General features: G+C 37.2%; 1 protein-coding gene across 4 annotated transcripts in view; it reads right to left on the reverse strand.

Annotated features, from left to right (window-relative positions):
• The window catches only part of SPAG16 (sperm associated antigen 16), a 377,720-nt gene that overhangs the window by 310,633 nt on the left and 42,161 nt on the right, over window positions 1-24,926 (reverse strand). For all 4 annotated transcript variants that reach the window (XM_051786775.1, XM_051786772.1, XM_051786773.1 and 1 more), the window contains exon 10: window positions 12,969-13,099. In XM_051786775.1, the coding sequence (XP_051642735.1) occupies window positions 12,969-13,099 (131 nt within the window). The remainder of the gene's footprint in view (window positions 1-12,968; window positions 13,100-24,926) is intronic.

Here is a 24,926-nt window from a genome sequence, read left to right on the forward strand (position 1 = left end):
GCAACATAAAATGAGGGTGAAGGACATTTCATCACCAAAGGTACCAATTTTCATATAAGCACTGCTAACCCATGTCATTATTTAGCCAGAGATTTCAAATCAGTTCCCAAAAACTATTAAATCGAGCATTACTCCTTCATTTTTTGAGGCACACTGAGTTCCATGGATGTTTACTTACCACTAGACCAGGATACAGCATTAAAACAATGTTGTTGGTTTTTTCTATTTTTGGCCTGAAGGCTCAGAAACCCAGGGAAGTCAGTTTTAGACAGAAAACTCTCACTGATCTCAGTGGCCATCAATCTTTCTTCATTTACTGTTGCCTTGTTTGTCCTTCCCCTGCCACCATCTGTCTCCTGAGAGGTGACTGATCCATTTAAACACTGTTCAAAGCACACTGAGACTTTCCTTGCCTCCCTGCTTCCCCCACAGGCCAGTTAATACTGTGGAGTAACTAAAGGATGCTACTTAGCTCAAAACCATGTTGGATGGAACTCTGAGCAACCTGGTCTAGTGAAAGGTGTCCCTGCCCATGGCAGGGGATTAGAAGGAGATGAGCTTTAAGGTCCTTCCAACCCAAACCATTCCATGATTCTATGAATTTGGTTTGAAAAACTACATAAAAATTTCACCAGAAAAATTTCTAACTGGGTGACACAAGTAGTGCTGCTCATTTGCTGGTTGATGGTGCTTCTGCTTTTGAAAGCAGTGATACAAATATGCACATATTTTACTAAGACAAACACTTGTGTAAGAAGGGTACATTAAAACAGCCGTGCTTGGGCTATTTGGCATTTGGCAGCATCAATTCTCATAAAATCTTACTGAACATCTTAAAGGTTGTCTTAAAAGTTGCTGTACAGTTGGTTAGCAGAATGAGACTTGGTTTCCCAGCCTGAAACATAGGAAAAGCCAAAAATGTAACAAACAGAAGCACAGGGACTTCACTGATTTAAAGTTTAAAAACTCAAATATATTTGAAAAAAAAGTGAAATATGTAAACAAATTCCTCTCCTACATCCTTCCACAGCCTACTTAAGAGGTCTAATGGTCACAGTAACATTGAAAAGACTTTGGCCAGCACTTGTCTGAAGGGTTCTCTTTCTTTCTTAACTGCTGTTTCTAGGATGTGGAATAATCTGTCATTCAGTCCTAAATAATAAGGTGGTGTTGGGTTTTTTAATTCATTTTGTTGTTGTTCTCAAACCTCTGCCACTTTAAAGACTATTTTAAAAGGAAAATGTTTTTGAGTATCAGACAGGGACCTATCCAAGAGTCTTCCCTTTATAGCAAATCACGAGCTCGCTCTTTTCAATACAAGAAATTAATGTAAAAGATTGAAAATAACCTATTTCTGAATGAATTTTAAAGTCAAAATATAAAAATAAAGTTAAATAAAAAGTCCTGTCTGCAGCTATATGGACAACTATAAACCATAAATTTAAATAAATACACTTGTTTAGTTTTGGACAGCCACTGCCTGAAACATGCCATTTCACACACAGACGGTTTTATTTTTAAGGAAAAAAAACCCAAACCAAATGAAATAAATATCAACAGAACAAACATTCAGTCTGGAAATAGTCCTGATAAATGTAGAAACTTCAGTTTCCAGCGTTGCAGTCCATTAACTTCCATGACTGTGAACTCTCAGAAGGAAACAAAGATGATCACACCTTAGACAAACATTCATCTGGGTGACATTTTTATTTCAAATGCAAACATCTACATCCCAGGGTCTGGGATTTGAAATCTCCATCAGTTTTGTTTTGATCACAAGTTAGAGTTGTAACCCTAATTGTTTTGAAACAAGAAAAGAAAGAGATCCAAGAAAAGCTGATAATTACTATTCTAGCATTTAGTATCAATTTCTGTAAAATCAAAATCAAGATGTTCTTTTGTCTGGTTAGACAGAAGCAGTTTGTTCCTTACATCATTTGCCCCACTTTGATGACTGAAAAATCCTACGATGAATTTAACAATGTAGTTTAAGACTGAACTAAAATCTCCACAGATTTTTCAAATTTTAGCAACATCTACAATTGACATGAGATTTTCGGAATATGCTGAGCATCCCCAAGGAAATCTAGGCACGTTGTCCAAATCCCTACAAGAGAATTGCTCTTTCCTGCAGTATGGATGTTTGTTTATACACCTGCAGAGTAGCTGCTGAAAGCTGGATCTGAATTAGAATTTGAGCACTTATGTGATATAGAAAGTTTGTCCCTGAAGTCGAGCACAACCCATGAAAATTTTCTGCATTAGTGAAAATATTCAAGTAAGATTATTACTGCCATACATCTGCTGCATTTCATAGCTCCCAAATCCCTAGTTAAGATCCCTTACTCCTTAGCTGATCTGCACAGAACTTAGTGGAGGCAAAACCCACAAACCAATGTGATCTAATTATGATGCTCACAAAATTTTCTAGTTTTATGCCAGTCCTAATTAATTATAACAGCAGCAATTAAAGTCTATCCAGTAAATAAACCCATAACCATAACTCACCACTGCCATGCATCTTCCAGCAGCTCCTAAGGACTTGTTTCAGCACAAGGACACATCATCCTTCTCACAGCCAGGAGGAACAAAGGCACTGCTACAGACAGTGCACAGCCTCTTGTTTTTATGGCATCTCCTTCAAACCCAAGTGTTCAAAATCTAGCACTGAATCCCTGGCAGTGGTATGCTATTCCAAGCTCTGTTAACTACAGCAAGAAATATGTAGCCCAGCCTAAAATACTGCTAGAAAAACGGACATCAGATACAGAGGTGAAGCTACTGGAAAGGTTTTTCTCCATAAAGGCTGACTTTAGCAAAGCACTCCAAGTACACAGGATTCTCTGTTGCTTGATTTCCTGATCGATTGTATTTGGACATTTTCTAATGCTGGAAACTCTCCAGGAAGACAGTTCTGGAAGATTAAAAATGGGAATCACAAGTAGAGGAACATGGAAGGAATTGTGGTGAGGGCAGGCCAACAAACCTTTTAAAGTCAGCTTCAGCATTACAAGTCATAAACCCAGGGCAATCCACTCTCCTCCCATGGGACTTGAACATGCTTCTCAACAGATTTACAACTTCACCTTTCAAACTGAGTTCAACTCTTACTTTTACTGTCAATTTTATCAGTTGCACAGCTCCAAGTGTGTCAAAAATCGGTATTTTCAGAACTTACCATGAATGCTGAAATTAGAATGGAATAAAACCAAAATCATCCCTAGGAGGAGGTAAAATAAAAGAAACAGTATGCATATTTTATGAATACTTTCAATATGGATGTTTTTGTATATGTAAGATATGAAATGGGGAAATACACAGGCACACCTGCAATGGGACAGTAGTACGAGTGTGAAGTAATTTCCATAATCAGATTTGTAAGGAAATCAAAAGGTCAGCATTTAGCAGTCATGCCAGACATTTCACAAATATGGGATCTTAAATTTCATTCTGTTATAATCCTGTCTTGAAAGTACAGCTCTGTAACACTGCGTATTTTCAAGTGCAAGAGAAATGGCACCTGTTCAAGAATGCAGAGCCCAAGATAGTGAAGCTGTCACCTTGGAGATGCTTTTTCTGGGCAGTTCCAATCACTCCGTTCAGTGAAACCACAAGGGAGTGCTCTCTTACCTTACTTTATAGGCACACCCTGGAAGAGTAAAGGAAAGGTAATTCCTCAGTATTTTGAGCACAGAACTTTGCCCTGTGTCACCTTCACGTGAAGTGCCCACAACTGGTTAAAACCATGTCTACACTTTTTCTTTTGTCTGTGTGGGAGAATCCCAACCATTCTGTGACAGTTCAAAGGTTATCCCATCAGATACAAAAGACAGTATCTGACAAAACTCTGTAGCATATATTGAAAGTGAAGTATCATCTTAACCATACTGAAGCACAAACAATGTGAATGTCCTGAGGAAAGACTCAGTATCATTCCTGCAGTTTTCACAGGTATTTCTCCTTACTGTTCTTTTACACTTATGAACTTTCATTCAGCAATGCAGCAAGGTTGCCCACAACCCGATAATTCTTTTTTTTTTGGCCAGCTATGCAGTTACTCATTCCAACAAGAGTAAATACACCTACTTTCTTTAAATTTCTTCTATTTGTCTTGTTTTTCTTCAGACACACTGAAGCTACTACAGTTCAAGTACTATGTTTATTTTAATAACTGAAAATCACATTTAAAAATGTTTATATAGTAAAAAAAACCCTGAAAATATTTTAAACTTCAGATATGAAGATAAAGCACCGACAGGAGAGTTTTCCATAGGGATTAGGAGATATAGTTATGCAAATGGAAGCTGCCATTTTTATGTACCTCTGTGTTAGTGTTGTATCTCTAAATCACTGCAACCATAAATACCCAAAACCCTCAGAGGTTTTATATTTGGGTTATGGAACTGGCCTGCAAATGAAATGCAGGTGATTTCAGTTCCTATTACCTCAGCCAACATAAAGGAATCATTAGTACAGGAGGCTTCTAATCCACGCTCAGCTTATCATAGGTCAGACTAAGAATAAGAAAAGATCACAAGCATTACTAAATCAATTTGCAATTTCTACAGGAGAGAATCAATGAATGAAAAGTGCTTTACGGTATTAATTGCAATGCATTAAATGCTTTGACAAATTGAATGCCTCATTAAAACATGACAAGTGCAACCTTAACATATTATTTCAGATTATTTTTGTACATTAGGCATTATTCTTGTATTGATGTAAGTCACTTCATCTATTTATAATATATAACATTTCTAGAGTCATATATATTTATGGTCCTCTTCCTTCTTCTCTATCACAACATATTATGCACTGAATACTCTCTGGTTCTCAGAAACATCACTCCACAATGCTCCTCACCTTCCCAGAAAACACACCACTTATCTATAAACTAATTGTACAGCTATTGCTGACTCCAATATTTATAAAGTCTTTTATAAAGACTGCTTTAAAACTTTACTTCTTAAAAAAATTACTTTTCCCAAAGACATATATTTCTTTACATGAAGAAATTCATTGCCAAATACTAGAAAACTTTAAAACTGACATACAGAATTAAAACAAAGCTTCCAACCATCCTTAAGAAACCATTTGTTTCTTGACAAATATCAGTTCTGAATGAGTGTGAAATATACAATAGAAAGGTAAATGGCTGTTCAATTTACAAGAAAAATTCAGTCTTGTACCCTAATTGAGGATCTTTTTGCAGATAATTATTTAGAATTGTATCCAAGTCAATGAAGCATCATGATATAATTCACCTTTTCAAAAGTTTAGCATTTTACCCTTCTAAAAAATTTTGAGTATTTAAAAAAAATTCCCACAACATGAATTCCCTTATGTAAATTAGTATCTTTTTAAAGCTCACAAATATATTTCATTCCAATAAAATCTCAACATCTTGTTCACACTTTGTAAAATACATTTATAAGCCAACTTGTTTTTAAAATAACAGTCTTTAAAGTTAGTACTTCATTCCATATGACAAGTGTCAAAACTATTTCTTTCATTTTTCATAAATTACATCTGTTCAGCATAAGCTCAATTGAATTAAATATTTAGGTTTCTAGTGTATCTGGTGTTCAGAGTAGCTGGATCACCACAGGCTGATTGCTTTCAGTTAAACACTTTGCAGAAAATTACTCACCCAATCTATTCAACCTCTTTCTGTCCACAGACTATTGGGAATAACAAGAAAAACCAACAAATTTAGTAGAGCTGACAGTTACCAGGTCTCATAACTTTCAGTCTGTGGAAAATACACAAGAGCCTTAATAAAGGTACAACAGCATCTTTTTACAATCATGTTTTTGCAAACAAGTGCTTCCAGGTTTTTCTGCAAAATCTGCTTCAGTAACTAGAAGACAACTAGTAAAAGACAAATAAAACACTGTGTGCTTTCCCTCTATTGACCCAGCTGGAAAATTTTCTTTTTTTCTGGCAAAGCTGCTTGTTCACTAACAAAATTACAGAGGTGCCCAGCTCGTTTCATGTGTGCACCATAAAAGAACACAATGACTTCAGATTATTGCTGCCATGGTTTCAAACTGCCCGTTACAGCCATGGCCAAGGCCTTCCCACAGGAGTCATCACTTGTGGCCAAAGCTACAGATGGAGCTAATGAGAAATAAAAAGGCTTCTTAAGACTATGACAGCCAAAAGTTTTAGAGATGAACAGGAAGGAACATTTACCAAGGAAAAAGTGAGGGGCGGGAAGAGGGATCCATTTTCTTCCCTTATTATTGGTGTGTTAGAAAAAGCTGCAGGTGAGGGAGGAAGTCCTGTGTCTGCAGGAGCTGTGCACGCACGCTGCCACAGCAGAGAGCCCTCACAGAGCTCACCCAAGTGTGATCCACACCGTTTCTCACTGATTATTCACGGAGAGCTCACTTTTCCTCCCTATTAAACTGCATTACAGGGAGCTAAAATACATTTGACATTTTCCTCTTGAGTTCTTCCTCCATACAAACTGCGCTGAAGCTGCTGCAGAGCCCGTATGGTAACGAACAGACCGCATGTCATGAAATAACCTCTCGGTTACAACACGGGCCTTAATGCAGAAAGAAATCAAGAGCTTAATTTGTGTAGGAAACAGTGATACTCTGGAACTGAAGGTTAAAGCACTGGACTGTGACTTGGAAGACATGAATTTAATTTCTGGATCTTTCACTTAGGTAGTCTTGCAGGAATTATTTCACAGGAGGACAAAGCTGCCTCACAAGAGTGTTCGGGTGATAAGGATGTGCACGAGGTCTCAGCTGGTAGGATACCCAGAGCCCTCTGAGCACACACACAGTATATTCTTCCCATCCCTCTGTAAGTAATGTTAAGTGTACCCACCACGCTTGACAGGATATATCTGCTAAAGTTAAGAGTTTAAAACACCACAAAAAAACCTCTCTACTGCAAGCACACAGACTGATCTGTCAGAGTGACCCAGGCTGAGCAGCTCCTGTTTCTCCCTTGTGTCAGGAAGATGCACCAAGTTACTTGTTAACCCTACACTTAACCATCTTTCACATTAGCTCCTTCAAACACATTCAAAGGCTGATAAAATGGAGAGAGGGAAATAAGAGAAATAGGGATTTTTTTACCATATGTACAAGGAGATAAGGATTAACCCAAGCTTCCACTCCTGCTTCTGAAAAGAGAGAGAATTTGAATATTTCAAAAAAGAGGCCAAATTGAGTATTTGAATATTTCAGCACACACAAAAATCAAATCCTGCAACTGCACTGTCTACACTTATTTAGCAGACAAATTTAATAAGTATTATTAGATATATTACTTATACATATTTATGTATGTGTTTATGCCCTATACATAATTAAATCACAGAATGCTGAGGCTGGAAAGGACCTCAGGAGGTCATCTGGTCCAACCCCCTCGCTCAAGCCAGTTGCCCAGCACCATGTCCAGATGGCTTTTGAACATTTCCAAGGATTGAGACTCCGTAACCTCTCTGGGACAGGCATGCCAGTTCTTGGCTGCCTTCACAGTGAAAAAGCATTTCCTGATAACCACGGGGACCCTGCAGTGTGTGTGCATTGCCTCTGGCCCTGTCACTGGGCACCACTGAAAAGGGACTGGCCTCACCTTTTTGCACCCTCCCTTTGATATCTGCACACATTGATGAGATCTGTCCCTGAGTTGCCTTTTCTCCAGGTTGAACAGTCCCAGCTCTCTCCACCTTTCCTCACAGAAGAGATGGTTGTATGTACACTTTTAAAAGCTGTAGGAAAATTAAGCAGCAGCTCATGTTGCTAATGCAAATCGCCAATTCACTGTGGTTATTCATGCAAGAAATCAGCACATGATAGTACAATTAAAAAGTTTTACTGTTAATGGAAAAATGTAATTTAATTAAAAAAAAAACTTTTTTAATGCTCTAGGAAGCAAGGAGATAGTTGAAATAATTAGTAAGGATTTTTTTACCTCCCTAAATTATTCTTCTTCAAGAGGAAATTTCCACATGAATTTTGGATTTCGAATCCTCTTTCCTACCATGTGTTACACAAGGACACAGTATGATTCATATGACTGATCACCCCTTGGTAGATGGACCCTATTTTGCTTGGCATCATTCAGACATAGAATAAAATGACATTACTTCACCAGCTCTAAGACAACAGAGAGATGGAAACAAATGGGCAGAACACAGGAGAAAGGGAGACAACATTTGTCAGTTTGACAGGCAGCAGTCTCAGCAAACCATCAGGGTAACTGTTGTCAGAACTCTACAGGCATCACAAAGAAAATCAAGGAGTGACAAGACAGACCATGATAAAACTGCTTTGAGATGTTAATACAGAGCTATTGGCAAATGAGAGGGACAACTGAAAGAACTGCCAAGATGTTTGCTTAAAAATCAGCAGTGCTACTTCTGCTACCTCATTTATACACAGCACAATCTTAATGTCCTGCTCTTCCCACAGGTGACTCTAAGAAAGTGAAAGTTTGGGGAACAAAATAGAAAAGTGGGAGTTATGTCTATAAAGGACCAAAACAGAGTTCAGCACAGGTATCAAAGTCTGACTGGCATAAACAAAACACAGGGTTCTTAACACACTGCCAGATTCTGTCTGCCCCACGACCTTACTGTATGAAAAGAAAATGTGGAACTCAAAAGAGACAATGCACATCAATATCCTCATTTTACCGCAAACTTAAGGCTATAATCTCTTTCCAAAGAAGTTCCTCATGTCAACACTCATGTCAATTCTCTTTCCTGCAAAGCTGATTTCCCTGTGTGATGTGCACATGCACCTGAGAGGTCATATGTATTCATAAGTTAAAGAGGAAAAAGTAGTAAATGGGAACTAAAGAGGGAGAGAGTCCACGGTTCTGCAATATTTCTTCACCTCCATTACTTGGCACGAGGCACTATGAGATCGTACCTTTAATTTCAATTACACAATTTTATGCTGCAAGTCAATTTGCACAGTTTCTAAGGAGACAAGTTCTTTAAAATCTTCTCTGGAATCCACTGATAAAAAACAGGGGAAACTAGTATAATAAGATATAATGATGAATTAGTCCCTATTGAAAAGTTATCTTTCACTGGGCCCATCAGGAAAGGCGAGATAATCACCAAACATTTTGTATTTGCTTTTCTTTACTATTATCTCCCAGCTTCATATTTTTACTGTGCATAGGCAGAGCATTAGCAATTTTCTATCTTTTTCTTTGACAAACTATCAAACAAGGAAAAAGGATTTGAGAACACGAGGCTACATGTAAACAAGAATAATATACAATATATTTTCTATTTATGCAGGTATGCCTAGTAGGTAAAACATCCATTTAAAATATAGAATCGTAGACTTATTAAGATTGGAAAAGACCTCTAAGATCAGCAAGTCCAACTGTTAACCCAGCACCACTGTGGTTTCTTGCTAAAATGTGTCCCCTAAATGCCACATCCACGGATCTTTTGAACACTTGCAGGGATGGTGATTCCACCACTGCCCTGGGCAGCCTGTTCCCATGCCTGACCACTGTTTCAGTGAAGAAATTCTTCCCAATATCTAATGTAAACCTCTTCTGGTGCACATATTAGGTCATATACAGAATAAGATTTACCAGGATATTTAAAAGGACACTGGGGAAATGTGAGCTTAATGCAGAAAAGAACACTCACCTGATGATTTGAAAAGTGGGAATCATTCAGCTTTCACAGAAAACCAACATTGTTTCCCAAGGGATTGGTTCTCCCCCTCAGCTAACACACGTTTCAATGAATACTGATGAAGGGCTGAAGAATAATCTACATCAGCTTTATGGCAGGTAAAAACTTGAATTTGGATTTGCAGGTGTTCCAGTTTCTAAGGAAATGTAAAGGAATCCAGTAATACCCACAGACAAACCAGATTCTGTTGTCTTTCTGATACACTGACTCTCATGAGCAAAACCTAAGTCATAAAAAAGCAAACCTGGCCTCATAAGTCAACAGAATGTTTTCCATCTATCCTATGATCTACAAGAAAAAATTAACTTTCATCTAGTGGATATGGATTTCCCCCTTGTGTCTGAAAAATCAAACAGACAATCATAATTACCAGAAATACATTTAGTGAGAGTTCAGAATTCCTTTAAATGGGCCATTTTTATTTAATTCCCTACACAGATAATTTAATCCAAGTCATTCTTCTCTGAAAAATCTTGATTTATGCATTTAATAACCTCTTGGACTTCCAAGGAAAGCCAGATTTGGGACTGAATAGCTGCTATGTCAAACTAAAAATGATAAGCCAAGCTCTATGTGCATTAGCTGTGTGCCTGGAGATTGGATTCTATAGCAGCTAATAAGGGACAAGCTCCATGTGAAGCTCTTCCCAAAAAAATAGAGTACTTGCAACTTCTATTCCCTCTTGGAGTTCTTAGCCACCTGCAGCCTACAGGGTCCTAAAAGTGACCCTTTCTTAAGCAGAGATCTGTTCTCTTGAAACCCAGGGGAACCTCAGGACTTCTGACTCTCTTATTCCTCTGCCAAATTTGTCTGAAATTGAGCAGGGTGTTCAAAAAATACTGTAGGAAACATGTTCAGGAAAGGCAAACCAGCCTACAACACAGCCTTTAGCATTAACAAGAGAAACAAGACAGTCTTATTTTCCCATGACTTAAAAAGACTGATTTTAAGCAGTAGTATTCAGCCAGGAAAAATCTTTGTTAACTGAAATAAGTTCTAAGTGCCTTTTTTTCAGACATAGTTAACCATGTAGAAACTATGGTCCACCACATACACAGGGGTTTTTTTTAGCAAATGAAAAGTTCCATTACATTGTTTACATTTTTTCAAGAACATTTTGATATTCTTTTGTTCTTCACCTGCTTTTATATTATCACATTTTTTTAAATAAGCATTTCAGTTCATTTTAGAGCACTACCTCAGACTCTCATTTTCTTTTAAGCATTATCTTTACATGAAAGTCAATGTCATATTTTCAGTATATGAAACTAAATACACATCCTCACTGTCAGGTTTTTTTTCAGTGTAGTTGCTGTTTCTTCAACCAAGTTCTAAAGTGTTTCCAAATAAGTTTAAAGACATCCAATTTATTTTTGTTCTTGTAAATTGCTTTCTCAAGTGGCATTGTATCCTTAAGGTGTGATATCCAGTTATCGATTGCAAAAAATACTTAGAATTCCTCAGCATATGAAAGTATCTCTTCCAGCAATAATTAGAAGCACTGGATGTAAGGATCTACAAAAATGCTTTCACTAAGAAAGATATAAAAATACAATTCAAGAAAGATAAAAAAAACAAGGAATAGTCTAACATGAACATGCAGGGTATTTATCTGTTGTTCAGCTGCAAGACAATGGAAAAGCTTTGATAGAAATTCCTTTCTTGACTAGTCCATGAGCTTCCCATACTTTCAATTACACATTATGTATTGTAAGATTCACGAGTAGTTTGCAACAACATTCAGGAGTAACTTGCAACTCAAATCTGGCTTCCTCTACAGGTAAAGGGAGACTTAACAAGGCAAAGAGTAAGAAGGAAATGATGACTTGAGCTTTGCCCATCTGCAGCCTGCCATGATGCACAGCTGGTGCTGATGCAGCCTGTACAGGTTACAACAGTGTGACTGATGGTTACTCTACCTGAGCCACTGAAAATCTTCCAGTCTTCCCAAGTATGGAAGTGTCTTCCTCTTCCTCCTCCAGACTGGTTTTCTTTTCAGTTTGTATTTTTTAAACACACTCTTTTTGAACTTGGTGTTCTTCAGATAAAGAGCCCACTAATATTTCGGGTGGATTTCCTACAGCCTCCTCCTCGGAGCAGCACAGTTGCAAGCTCTCTTTCATGCTAGGACAAATATGACTAAACTATTTGGGAGAACATTATTCAAAACCAGACAGAAAACCAAAGTTGAGACTAAGCAGAAGCCTGCCTGGCGAGGCCAAAGCTCCCAGCAGTGTGGTGGTTATTGACTGCAAAATATGGGCAGTCACCTAGAGAAAGTATCTGTGACCTTTGCATTGTAATTATTAAACGGGTAAAGATCTTTTTTCTGTTTTCACAGCCAACTTACCTTATGCCCACATCATCATGTACCCACCCATGTGTGCCACTGCTTCCCTTGGCTCTGACTCTGTGCCCTGTTTACATGGTACCCCCTCTGTCTTCACAACACTGATTTTTTTTTAACGAGTCAGTCAATTGTCAAATTCTTCATCTGGGTGAGATTTATACTGCCCAAGTTTTTGACTCTTAAAGCATAACTACACTGGGTTATGGTTCTTGGATATAGCAAGAAATTAAGCTTCCTTGATTAAGTGTAGGAATACAGCTCTTCTTTAGGGAAATACCTTTGGAAGTGATCTACCAGTACTCTGAGTACAGCAAGGACAGCATCAACCTACGTAAAGTTTATGCGAATGACAAAAGTATATTAACATTAATTTAAAAATACATTCATACCTAGACAATATGCCAGAATTGTCAGAACTTAGCTACAAGGTCTAACTTTTTAAAGAACATTTTTAGGTTCATTCTTCCTCAGCTGTAGCTAACAAGCCCTGAAATGTCATTGCTTACAGGCTATTTGCACGCTCAAGCTAATCTACATTTAAACTCTTCTGGTTTTTTGACCCAAGGGAATAAACTGCAATCAAATACAAATTGCAAAAATATTCAGCATTATAATTCAGTTTCCTAGAACCTGAGTTTACAGTTATCTCTGGTTTCCATTTTCATATCTATAAATCCCACCCTTCTTACACAACAGATGAATCTCAATCCGTAAACAGTTCTGCCCAGGAGTTTTACTGTATTTACACTCCTACCACATTTCATGAGCATTTTCCCCCTTTCACATTTTTCAGGAGACAAAGTCCCCCTGGACTGCTGCCAATAATTTTTCAGAAATTTACTTACAGTAAATGCTTCTCAGTGACCTGTTGAAAAATAAAACTCAACACGTACATAATAAAATTAATGTGCCATTAACGGTTCCTACCAGCTCACTGCCAAGTCGTGCACTTTTAGAATGTTGCTCAGTTGATACTCTCCAGATTTCAGGGGTTGAGTATGTTCTTTAGCACACTCAAGGTATGTGTTCACTTCAGTACCAACAGGGAACTCTGAATCCTGGAGAAAAACATAAAATTATTAATTCTCAGAAACACTACATAACATCATACAATGTATTACCCACTATTTTGAAAATACAATTTTGCCTTATTTTTTCCTCCTCTGTTTTTCTCCTCTATTCAATTTTTATCATTTCTTAAATCACTGTTATCCTGATTTTATTAATTTTGATACATACTGTTAAAGCTTACTGCAGGTATAACTGTAAGACTGGAGTCTATAGCAAACAACTGAACACTTAGTTTGTTCTTTAAAAATTATATTCCTATGAGTTAACTTCTGGGCAGTTATATGAATTGCTCTAGAAAGAGATCAACCACCAGTACAAACCATTATCTGTAACTAAGTATGAATTCACTGTTCATACCAGCAAAATCCCTTCTTCTTCCAAAACAGAAAAAAAACACTTAGGTGGTTCAACACACCAGTAATGGGAAAGAAGACACTCACCACTGTGGATGCAGTGAGAGATAATAAAAAATGGCAAATAAAGTTTTTCTGTCATTTATACTCACAAAATAGTTCATGTAACAATATGGGTGTAAGTGACAAAACCTCAGCCTGATACTTGTATTGTTCATGCCATTTACGTACCTGCTACTGGAGTAAGTTATGATGCTCAAAAAAGGAGGTTGTTCAATTGTTAGTATAAAATCCCTTACATTAAATTCAGAAAAATCTCTTGTTTTAGTAACTATTTTGTGGAAGACAGACAAAAGTTAAAGTCAAAATTCAGGTAAATTAATTTTCCTCACACAGAATGTTTTGAAGTTGTTAAACAGCAAGTTTAAAACTAGCAATTTAAGACAGTGACTTGTCCTACTATTAGAAGAAGTTAACTTCTATAAACCTTTCCATTTCATCAATGAGCAGCTGGAAGGCTCCTTCAGTTTGGACCTAAAGAACTAGTCCCATTGTCCAAACTGTATTTTATCTTCTTCTCTTTATTTTCTCTAGGCTTACCTCCCCTACTGGAGATGATAAGAATAAAGCTGAGTTGTACTACCAAGCTCAGTGCAGCCCAGCCTGTGGTGTAATTAATGAATTATCAACTAAATGAAACACTTCCTACTAGGATTATAAATGGAAAAAAGCTTGTACATGGACTACAGTAACAGGTAGCTCTGGATATGCAGCTTTGACAGCCTCTCCAAAGCAGCAAACCAGGGAGACAGCATCTACCTTGGACCTGCACCTCTGGAACAATCAGTTACAGACCTGGAGCAAAGTCCTTTTTCAGGACTCTATATTTGAGCATCAATTTATTTGTAATGGTTAACTATGTGCTTGAAAATCACAAATAGTTAAACCACATGCTTTAAAATGACCAAAACTAAACAAAAGGCTGTTACTATGGAACTGGGTGACAGAGCTAAACTGCCAGAATTAAATGCATGTATTTATGTACACAGTGAGTCTCTGACCTACTGCAAGACACTGTACAGTCTGACCAGAAGCAGATCACAGTCTGAGGTCACAACTGTACAGTCCACTTGGCCTCACCCATGCACAGCTAACAGGCCCCAAAAAGCACATTAGACAAGTATGATCATATAGAATTTAGCTGAGAACATCTGTGAGCCTGCACAGGCTTTAGTCTGTTCCAGGGACTCTCAGGGAAAAGCTGAAGAGACCAAGAGTGAATTCCATTGGCTTAGTGCAGTGCAGTATGAGCCAGTTCAGGTGGGATTAACAGGGACCTGCTTTGACCTGAGACTTCAGAAGCTCAGGACAAGGACCAGAAAGCTTCTGGGCACACCAGGCAGGGAAGAGAAGCTGCATCACAACATCTCACATGAATTGTAGAGAAAAAAACAGCAGCAGCTGCAAGAAGCCTCATGGGAAAAACTGGCTAAGAAAACCGGCATTCTACTGACAAAACACCGGACTAGAACTGGGAATGAAGGTTTATATCAGCCCCGCTCTGCAAGGTTACTGGCATGTGCTATTCTCCATTTTTCCATTTGCTCTCTATCCCTATTTTCCATGGAGGTTAGCTCTATGACTTGCATTAACAGGCAAAGCCACTGTATTCCTCAAAAGATCTTCCTTGCAAGTGTAACACTCACAAAAAGTCAAAATACATGCAGTTAATCTTGCAGCCTCATTTTCCTTGAGTGCGGTCTAAGATTAGTCAGCAGACTAGGAGATTTATTACTAACTCTAATTAACCAAGTTAAATGGCTTTATTAAAAATAGATTGTCATTAAAAAATGTAAGGAGGGCAACAGTGCACAATCTATTTTAAGGACTGCACCAGTCATTACAAAACCACTTCCCAAGACACCACAGTTTGCTGAAGACTTGGCTGATGGCTTGTGTTTGCAACATTTAGGAAATTCTGCTGTGAGAAGCTTTAAAGGAAAGACTGAAGTTGCCATACTCTTTAAAATGTCCATCAACCAGTAAGATTAAAAAGGGAATAAAATGAATGTATTTTAACCTGAAAATGCACACACACAGTAGGGATAACCACTAACTTTTTAAAAAATTGTTTGCACTAAACTCGGTGGGAGCCACCCCGTTAATTTGTAGGAATGAGCATACAGCAAATTTCAGAACTACAAACTATCAAAAGAATATAATTTTGTCTCCCATTTCAGAAGCTCTCCAAACTGCACGTTCTACAAGGATGCTATTAACCAGAGTCAAACTTTTTAAATGATTATGAAGATAATTAAGTTAATGACTTAATGATCAGTGTGAGCACATCTATTACAGACCCAAGACCTGGAAGACATTTTCAGTGGACTGTGGCTTCAATCACAAGATAATAAATAAGGGTTACTTTAATCTGGCATTGTTAATATAGGCAGGAATCATAATACATTTGTGACTAAAGTTCCAGATTTTTATAGAATTGCATGCCAAGTTCTGATTGTGTTTCAGCCTTACTATTCTCACAGATCTCTGAAGTCCATGTCAAGAAAAATCCACAGATTTTCCAAAGTTCGGAAAGATTAAAATAAATCTGTGGTATTTATTACATACAGACTAAAGAGCAGAGTAAGGAGATTAATTAGAAGTGAGTATAGTCCCAGTATGTGTCACTGCCTTCATGAAAATCTTGCTTTCTGTACTCCTTATCTGACAAAGTTTCACCTTTAAAGCACTGCAAATTTGAACAACTAAAATTATAAAGCAAAAAAGACATACTATAAACACGCTTTTTGCAAACTGTTCTTATTCACTTTCTGGAGCCAAACCAATTAGTAAATGCTACCAGACTCAGTCATTTCAGAGTGAAACAAATCTAGGAAAGATGAGGCAGTCTGAATAGAAGTGACTGAAAGTCTTGCATTTTCCAGTAGAAAACAACCCCCAGATACTACTTCAGGAACTACTGCTGGAAATGATTGCTGTAACATTCAAAAATATCATAAAAAGAGGATAATATAAAATATTAATATTTTGACCATTCCTGACTATCTGAAGTACTTCTGAAACTATAGTTTTTTCCTCTTGGCAGTGATAATCCTGTATCCTACTAGAACAAGGCACTTGGCCTCAGCTGTTGAGACAATTCAAAGCTATGGTTCCTACTGCTGGGTCTGAGTGGCATCAAGAGTGGTATTGCTCATCCTGGCCCCATGAAATGCTGATTTCAGGAGCTCTCCAGCACACACCAGGTGGTAGTCACAGGGTGAATTTATCAAGTCTTCCTCTGAGTTGATTTCCTGCCTGAGAAAGCTACCAAGGAGTTTTGATGCAATACCAGCCTAAGGTGTTCTCTCACAGTATTTCCAGGATAGATTATCACTGTCTTCATTTAACAAGGTATCAGAACTTCAGTTTATGTGAGGCATTGCTCAGTATGTATGTTCTGAGCTCCTCAAAAGGAACACAAACTACCTACGAAATTAAAGGTCAATATAGATTATTTTTCCCCAGATATGAATATTTATCCTTAGAAAATAAATGTGGTATTTTTATCCTAAGAGCTTCCTACAGTAAAAATGTTCAAGAATGCTAATACAAAGACAGCTCTTCTCCCCTAACAAATTTGGGCAATGAAGTGTCATTATTTAATCTTTATTCTATTATTTCCAATTGCTAAATCCTTAGGGGAACAGAGAATCTATTATACAAGCTGAGACCTTGCATAGCAAGGCTCTGTGAAACATGTTTATTACAAACACTGATTGCAAAGTCTGATGCTACTTCAGCACTGGGGAGAGTCATGTGCATGCCAAAATTCAGGAAAATGTACCGAGTGCTAAGGAGTCAAAGCAATATAACATGGTTTTGTTCACTCCTGTATCTGCCATGTACTAGACATTTGTACTCTGACAAACATGAAAACCTATTAAGCTTCCCTTACATCCATATGAAAGAGAAAGCTATGCCCTTCCTGCCTGTGAAATTAAACACCCCATTACTTTATCATCAAAGGCAAGGAACATTGCATTCAAAAAGGCATCTCAGAAAGAATCTCTGTGAACCAAACCCATTCTCAATGTCCTCTGACAATGTCACTGGCAATGGTAAAAGCAGACAGTACATTGTCACTGCCCAAACTGTCACTTCACAGCTGCACTACCCCTTATCTAAAGTCACAGGTGTAACAGCCTATCAGCCACCCACAGAAAGCTGCCATGACTCTTAGGCTATTTACACACAGTATTTCCAGAGCTCTCTAAAATAAAAGGCAGTAAACTACAAAAGTCAGGATTGCAGGAACTCAAAGGCATTTCATGCCCCAACACTTCACAGGTCTGAAAACAAAAACCAAACCAGAAGGAAGACAAATACCTTCCCTTTTTAGTTTGTTTGTGGTGTGTGTATATGGTTTTTTTCCTTTTTATTTAAGAGTCTGAACAATATGAGGATTTACAATTTACCCCAGACCAAGCTGAAATTCTCTGGCACAGCTGCTAAACTCAACTCATATCCTCTGAGTCTCAAACCATTCTTTAATTTTTCCAAATGAAACAAATCTTGTCTTGATGGAAACTGTTATGCAATTAAAGCAATTTACCCTTAAAGCTCTTGGAAATCTTTCTTTTCTGTCCTGTCTTTGATTTTTACAGTAAGACTGCCTTTTCTTTTCTGATAGCAGGGCTCTTCAGAGCAAGTCTACACCTTTCTTTTTCCTCGGGGAAGACACAAGAGACTCATTTGTCAAAACATACAGAAGGCAATGAATAGATAAGTGGAACTGATCTAAATCATCTCACCGTTGAGAAAAATGCAGTAGAGTTTAATAGAAAACAGAAAACATCCAAATCAGTTGGTCTAAATCACAGCTTGACCTTGTCTATATCATTATTACATGAAAGTCTACGTTTCTCCTCGCTCAGATGTTAAAAATTGAAGGCAAACAGAAGTAGCTTCACAATGCAACTGTGTGAGGGAGGAGACGGAGCAATCTTTTTTTGGCCAGAATTGATGACTATCATCAGTAGTTCCCATTTGAAAATGGTGAAGGTCATTCTAAGACTGCAGTTAAGACATGCACAAGGTGCCCATCCAGCCACAGGTGCTAGTGTATCCACACATTCCATTTAAAAAGCAAATACTGGATATTCTGTTCAGAAATGAGAAGAAAGCAATGATGATTAAATTCTTCTTAGGGCATAGCTACTGTCTATGTCCAAGACTCACACAAGCGTAATTGTACCACTAAATATTTTCAAGAAAATACTCTATCCTCAGTTCTCACCCAAGACTCAGTATTATCTCTGCTCTTCTGTACTTAGAAAAAGTACTGCACTAATCACTGATAGCAACAGACATACCACTGAAATGCTGTTTTTACACAAAGTTAAAGAGAATTTTAATAACTGTTTGCTTCTTTTTCCTGGAAAATCTGATAGGCTTGTATTATGGAGGATATGTTTTGCATATTTTCTTTTTAAACACATTTAAATATATTGAAATTGCCACATTTTATTTCTTAAATATCAAAGCATTCCCATGGAAGTCAGTAGATCTACTCAGAAGCTCCTTCTTAAACATATAGTTTTCACAACAGGACTTGAGTTTTACATTCAGATTTTGTCCAAACCTTCACAGTTTTCAAAACAACTCAGAGGTAACTAAGAACTCATACATTCAAAGGGTAAAAATAAACAAGACATTCTTAAAATAGAAATACATAAGTAAGAATGAAAATAACCTTGGTTGTAATCACTCACACTGAATGAATCTGTCTGACAGACTGATAGTCTGTCTTCAGACTACCAAAAATAAAGTAAATGTGAAAACACTTAAAAGTAAATTATGGAGTTTTCAAACCCCAGTTCCAAAGCAAGTTAAGAAAGATTCAAATCTATTCCTGTTTCCCTCTTTCTGATGACGAAAACCCTGTTCTCTGAGTAACTCGAGCTTGGTGCACTGGAGGTAGGTGGCTTCAGAAGATACCAAATACTAAGCAGGAAACTATTAAATTAATATTAAATGCTTTGCTGTAAGAGTGATGGAAAATTGACATAAAATATAGCAGCTGTGGATGATTTTATCTTTTTAAAATATTTTCTGTAATTGAGGGAGTATCCTTTTCTAGAAGAGTATGAAAGAAATGAAGATACTCAGTGCAATGCATCAGCCAAATAGTCAATAGACACTACTGTATGATTAATACTGAAACAACTCCATTTCAAAATGTTCCAGTGTCCACAGTAACTGTAATACAACACATTTACACAGTATTTTACTATGTTAATCATGACCACAATTATTTTCTAAACATCTGAAATGTAAGGAAAGGAAGTTGAAAGCAATAGCAGGAGAATGTAGTAAAACTTTTAGTGCGTGCTACATCTTGCTTGGCTTGCTAATAAAAAACATAAAACTCAGCTACAAAGGTTGTGGCCACATAAATCCTGCTTATTCACTTTATAACCCTGACAATTTTTCCTTTTTTGAATAAAAAAATCATGAAGATAATATGTAATAGGTAATAAAAGTCAGATTAATTAAAAGAAAGCAATAGTAAAACTGTTGTGTCTTCAAGTTCAGGGCTAGTGCAGCTCTTCAGACAGTTTGTGAACTGGTGCTAACACTAAATTTACCCTTGAAATTGCTCCTGACAATCTCAGTTTTAAGGCTCTGCCAAATCTAGTCTTCTTATGGTCATTGCCTATGCAATAAAGAAACTAGAAAGCTCTACTACTGTGGATGTCTAACTGTACCACAGACATTCAATCACTTTTTGACTGGAGCTCTCATTGAGAGAGTCACAGAAATTATTTTCTACTATCAAAAGGATAAACTTAAAGCTGCTGCACTTCACTAGTTTAGTTTCTTTTATTGTGGCTATTAAAACCATATTTTTATATGATTAATAATTGGAGAGGTTTGAAAAAACCAGAGGAAGCTAACAATTATAAAAAGCTCCATCACTGAAATGCAACATCTTTCTTCCAATTTTCAGCACTACAGCTTGTTTAACTTTATCACCACTATTTCAGAGAGTAACAGTAAAAAATGAACAAACTTACTCTACGCCAAACATATCGCCCAACCCTCCAGGAATAAAAGTACTGCAATATTTTAGCTTCTGCTAAAACTTTCAAAACTTGTTCACAAACGCCTGTGTAAATCCCATTTCTCAGTTTAAAGCAACATGGCTGTGGCTGACGCCCTTTCAAATGTGGGGACTGGAATGTAACTGGTGCTCTAGAGGCAACTTCCCAGTGACTGCACAGTCACTCCGAGGACTGAGACCTTGGAGTTGTAGGATAAGTTTGAAAATGTTCAAAAAAGCTGGAGCTCTGAGCAACCTGCTCTAGTGGAAGGTGTCCCTGACCATGGCAGGGGGGGAGAACTGGAAGAGCTTTAAGGTCCCTTCCAAGCCAAACTATTCTGGGATTCTGTGACCAAGAGCTGAGCAACATAGAGAGGCTCCTTGAGCCTTGCTCCAGACTGACCATGGAACAACGAGGAGATTTCAGATGCTCTGCAGCCACACTGAATGTCAGACAAATCCTTAAACTTCATAAAGATCGACAGAATTTCTCCAGAGAAGGAACAGTCCTGAAAAACAATCTATTCACTGAGGACCTGTTCCGCCTTAGAAAGGATGTCTGTGCTGTACTGAAATACCCCACAGAGCTTCTTCCAACACTTTTACCATCACAGCTACCTCATCAAATATATTTTTAACCCCTTCTTTTAACTAATCTTGTCTGTTACAGCATATTGCATGCCCAGCAGTCTCTGCTGAGTTAATAAGGTGAATGAGGAGTCACAGTGAAATTATTCCAGTACGTGAATGTCCTAATAAGTCTGAGTGCTAAGTTCATATTACCATCTCAATAAAGTGATATAATGATCATCCAACTTTTAATTTACCGCTCCCTCATGGACGGAATCAAACTTAATACATGTAATTGAACTGAATTCCTTAATTTAAAATTATTACAACTCCACGATACAAAGTCTATACTGACACGCCTGGATTTTAAATTTCTATTTCTGATTGCCATTAACAGGAGTTATGAACATAAAATCACCACATGTGAAAGAATAAATTCGGTACTATTTAACTAGTAGTGATTCCCAAAGTGTTGCCCTGGTTTTTGTGATCATCCTATCACCAAATCATAAGAGAACACACTCCTGTTCGTTTTTAAAAATAATATTAAGTCATACAGATCATCAACCTTTTACAAGTCACAAAGCAATATATTCATACAACACAGATGTACAGCATAACTACATATAGAACTTAATCTTGTATAAACAAGCGCAAACTGTTACAAAACTCAGTTTGCCCATTTGCCAAGGAGAAGAAAAATAACATTAGTGAAAATGCTGCAATAAATTATGATGATTTGAGGCACACAAGCAATTGCCTGGATTTTCATGGCAGTTCTTTAAGTCACGAATAACCACGTGCTATTACCAAAGATATTCCCTATCCCTTCCTTTAAAAGGTTTATGCTTGAAAAGCTATTATAATTTATGACCAACGTTAAAATAAACAACAGGGCAATAAAATATAGCATCTTCTTCCAATTATAATTTTATTTTGCAGTTTTAAATTTTGATTGCGGCGCTATTAAACCTCAGCAATATTGTAAGTTACAGCAGCCCACGCTGCATAGGCCCCACAATTTGTCATGTTAGAGGCAATGCTGATTAAATGACAGACATCAAGTTACTTCAGTTTTCTGACGTCCTTCAAAGTATGTTGCAGTATTGCCTTTTTTTATACATATTTTAAAAATTGTTCATAGCGACCAATATGAATTTTCTCTACTACAGAAGTATCCTACAGTAGAATCAACTAAATAAGTTAGATGCTTTCTGCAAATAAGTTTGTGTGTTTGCTTTCTTGGAACAGCCACGTGAATCAAGGAATTAGTTATCAAACATGACATGTTCAGATCCAAATGTAGAAAAAGCCTCCCAGATCAGAGGTAGTGACTATGGTATAGATATGATAGATACTATGGTATCATTTTTATTAAATCACACCCTATATAACATCCATGCCTCATGTAAGATTCTTTCCATTGCAGAGTCTGAACTGATTTCAAGACCCCAGGGTTAGAGCCAGGAACAGCTCACTTGCTGTCCACTGTTTGGGAACTTAGCATTAAAAGAACAAGTGTTTCCCATATTTTAAGTATTATTACATGCCGTGGGTGATTTTTTTCTTCCACAAAACATCAATACAAGAAATACAAGACTATACATTCATCTACAGATGTTCCAGAGTACAGCTCATCTGAAGTAATTTCGATTTTATTTCTAAAACACTCACTGTAAAAGATAAAAGAGTGTGGGAAAAGTCTTTTTTTTTTTGATAATTTTGTTTGACAGTGTCATCTGCTTCTAATAAGAGAGAAATGTATCTATTCCCAAAGATTCTCCTACCACAAGTAATATCCGAATACCAACACTAGAGGTTGAAATTATTAACAAAAAGGTTTCATTTTTCCCTCAAATTAATATTCTGCTTCTAAGGCATTTACAGGAACATCAAACTGTGTTTATGTTCCCAGTAGCCAGCACACACTGATTTTTCACATGACTAAAGTACACACTGTAATCATCTCAATAACTGTTATAAGGCACACAGGGTTTACAAAGGTCCATAGATCACTACAATGAACTGGTAAACACATTCAGGGCCCATTAGTTATTGATTTATTTGCAATTACCCGTTACAGATGCTGTCCATGTTACCCCTGTTTGCACTTAATCATACTGACTCCATTTCAGGACAGCAAGCAACCATTATATCAAGCTCCACATAATGAGAAATAATGAAAACAAAGCTGTAAGAGTACTCTGACAAGCAGGTACAAAGCACTCCACTTGTCAATACTGGAGAGAAATGGATTTTTTATAATAAAGAGCTAATTAATTGATTACCATAGTTGCAAGCAGTAAGTACTACATCAAGCCGTGCTAAAGCTGATTATCTATCCCAGTTAACCACCATGAATATTTTCAGCACTGCAGGAAGTGGATACTGCACAATATGAAAGTGAGGTACTGCCAGACTGACTTGCCAAACGTGCCAGCAGTGAAACCCAAACTGCTAAAAACTGCCTGAAGGTGTGAGGAAGTCAGCCTGTTCTGGATTCAGCAAGACAGATTAGGAAGCCAGATCTGTCTGTCATTGATTTTGGACCACATAAACCCCAAGTCCTTGCACTTCCTTGAATTAAATTTCTACTTGAGCTAGTCATAGCTTAAAAAATAACCCCATTATTTATAAATTGCCAGTTTTTTCAAGACTGAAGAATTGGCTGTAACTGCCAGTACATTTGTGAAACACCCAACTACATTCTCTGTTCAAAATCAACACTGTCTGACCCAGAATGTTCTTAGATTCAATTTTCATCTGCTAAATTCTATTTTACATTTGTCTGCTAAGTAAACAGTGCTATTAAATATGTATTTTGTTTCCTTTGTCACAGTCAGTGATGAAGAACCTCCTAATTAAACCCGACCTGATTGAAGACAACACTGCTCATTGCAGGGGGGTTGGACTACATGGCCTTTAAAGGTCCCTTCAAACACAAACTATTCTATGATTCAGTGAAATTTAAAAGCCACTGTAGTAAAGTACACTTTTATTTCTATTCAGTTTACTAATTGATCCAGACTTCCCCTCCTGGTCTCTTCATGCAATAAGACCTCTCCAGTGTGTTATTTGATAACTTGATCAGTAGCTCTGAATCAAAACTCTAATCAAATTTGAGGTTCTTTTTTTTCTCCCAAGTCATATATAAGAATGCTAAATAGCTTATGAAGAAAAAAAAAATCTCTGGAAATATTTGATAATTGTCCATTTAAGGCTGCATGTCAGGCTCAACCATATTAGTAACATTATTCACATTGATTTTGCACAATTCCACAATCATATCTTCCACATCTGGGATAATTTGCATTAATATTAGTATTAATCATATACAATTTTTAGTTCTCTCTATCACTCTATTCCCCCATTTCTTGAGTCACTTTTTACATCTTAAATATAATTTTGAAAGTACCCACAGATTGCTGGCACAATCTCCCTGAGACAATTTCTTACAACAGAAGGAGATGAAAAAATAGAATTAGTTTATCACCACCTGACTCCCGGGTTACAAAATTGAAACTGAGCTTTCATGTGGGATGGGAGAACTGCAAGATTTTATTCAATTCTTGAAGCCTAGTCCATGTACTCTCAATAGAAAGGTAATTTGTTCATGTGGGTTAGGACAGATGGCATGGGGACCTAAAATGAATTTTCCTCTGAAAAACAGCAATTGTTTAGCCAGTGAGTCTGTTCTTTTTCTGTATTCAAAATCATATATCCTTAGTAAGAATGTAAGTAACAGTTTGTATTGCTTTTTATTACCATTAGCCCCTCAAAACCCAC

This window comes from Manacus candei, unplaced genomic scaffold (genome assembly GCF_025592945.1).
Source record: "Manacus candei isolate 608988 ecotype Guabito, Panama unplaced genomic scaffold, ASM2559294v1 h1tg000023l, whole genome shotgun sequence".
Lineage (NCBI taxonomy): Eukaryota > Metazoa > Chordata > Aves > Passeriformes > Pipridae > Manacus > Manacus candei.